Source organism: Neophocaena asiaeorientalis, unplaced genomic scaffold (assembly GCF_003031525.2).
Source record: "Neophocaena asiaeorientalis asiaeorientalis breed wild unplaced genomic scaffold, Neophocaena_asiaeorientalis_V1.1 scaffold4, whole genome shotgun sequence".
NCBI lineage: Eukaryota > Metazoa > Chordata > Mammalia > Artiodactyla > Phocoenidae > Neophocaena > Neophocaena asiaeorientalis.
The window spans coordinates 4959479-4961061 of record NW_020173682.1 but is presented as its reverse complement, the minus strand read 5'-3'; the positions used below and the strand labels follow the sequence as shown (position 1 = coordinate 4961061).

The following is a 1583-nucleotide window of genomic DNA, read 5'->3' as shown; positions in this document are numbered from 1 at the left end:
CGCTCCAGGCCGCCGCACCAGCCTGCCCGGTGGAGGCCCGAGGGCGGAGGCCCGAGGGCGGAGGCCGCCACGCGCAGCGGCACCCGGTGGAGAAGGCTGCTGCCGGTGGCCAGCCCCCTTCGGGCCCCCGGGGAGCCGGGGAGGAGCTGGGGCCCAGCCCGTGCTCTCCTGTCGGGGTCCTCCCGCAGCCCCGCCCCGCCACGGCTTGTGACGGCTCCGTCCTGTACATCCCCTTCGACGACCCACGGATACGACACATTAGACTCGCCCGACCCCACGGGTTCTGGGAAGACGTGAAGCTGGACGGCCCTGTCCCTGCCACGGAGCCGGCGCCTGGAAGCCTGCAGCGGGAGGCTGTGGTTCGGGGCCCCTCGGGGAGTGAGAGCTGGCTGTGGGACCGGCTCCCCGGGGGTGGAGAAGATGGTGGCTTTGCTGAGCACAGAGACGCCTGCGTCGTCACTCGGAGTCAGCGGCCGGACGTGCACGCAGAAAGCCTCGTCTCCTCCCCGAGCCCCCAGGGCGAGAGTACCTGTGAGACACAAACCCAGCTCAGAAAGTTCGAAGCTGGGCTGCAGACCAAGAAAAGTTCAAAGAAAAAAATGAGCGAGACGATATTTTGTTTGGTTTCCATCCCAGTTAAGTCAGAATCACATCTGCCAGCTACAGATACGAACAACAATGACTTAAAACAGAACATGGATGAAAGGCCTGGGCCCGAGAAGAGCGCGGCTCTGCAAGAGCAGAGTCTGCTGAGTTTGTCCTCCACCGACCTGGAGCTGCAGGCGCTCATGGGCGGCATGACCGGGAGGACGGAGCTCCAGAAATCAGACCCGGGGAGCCCCGGAGGAGACCAGCCAACAGACGACCCCAGGTTCCCACACCCTGTGAAACACCGAGCGCTCGCGTGTCCTGGCTTGTGGCCCGGGCAGCAGTACAGAGACCAGCAAACGCAGACCAGCTTCACCCAGGAATCCCAAAGCCCGCGGCCCCTCCCTGGGGAGATGTGGGGAGGGTCCCCCGACACCGCGCTGCCTCCAAGATGTTTGGACGCCTTCGAGGTTCAGATGCACGTGGCGTTGGCGTCCAGTGACCAGAACCAGAGGCCCGGGGCTCCTTCCCCGAAAGGCCAAGGGGGGCCCCTCAGCCCGTGCGGCGGCGGCACCATCTCAGGGTCTTCCTCGCCCAGGAGCCTGGCCCCCGCACCAAGGGCCGGCCCGGGTGAGCCACGCGTGGACGGCCGTGTCCGCGGAGGCAGCCCGGTGCCCAGGGCCGAGGTCGTCAAGGGGGCGACCACAGGCCCCTGCAACAGCAGACAGCCGTTTGGGCAGTTCCTCCTGAAGCCTGTCAGCCGCCGCCCCTGGGACCTGATCAGCCAGTTGGAAAGTTTCAACAAGGAGCTTCAGGAGGAGGAAGGGGGCCGGGACGGCGGCAGCGGCCGCGAGGACAGTGAGACAGAGCCGCCCTGGGGAGGCCGCAGCCAGCCCGTGTCCACGCGCCCAGGCCTCCCGGAGGGCCGGGCACCCGAGGACCCGGGGCCCAGGCCGGGGAGCGTCAAGAGCAAGCCCGAGAGCTGGGCCGAGGAG

The 1583-nt window shown here is 67.5% G+C and overlaps 1 protein-coding gene across 1 annotated transcript in view; it reads left to right on the top strand.

Moving 5' to 3' along the window:
• JCAD (junctional cadherin 5 associated) overlaps positions 1-1583 on the top strand; it is a 29575-nt gene that overhangs the window by 19425 nt on the left and 8567 nt on the right. The window contains 1 exon segment of the mRNA XM_024750076.1: positions 1-1581. This exon segment is cut by the window's left edge and continues 28 nt beyond it. Coding sequence (XP_024605844.1) covers positions 1-1581 — 1581 coding nt within the window.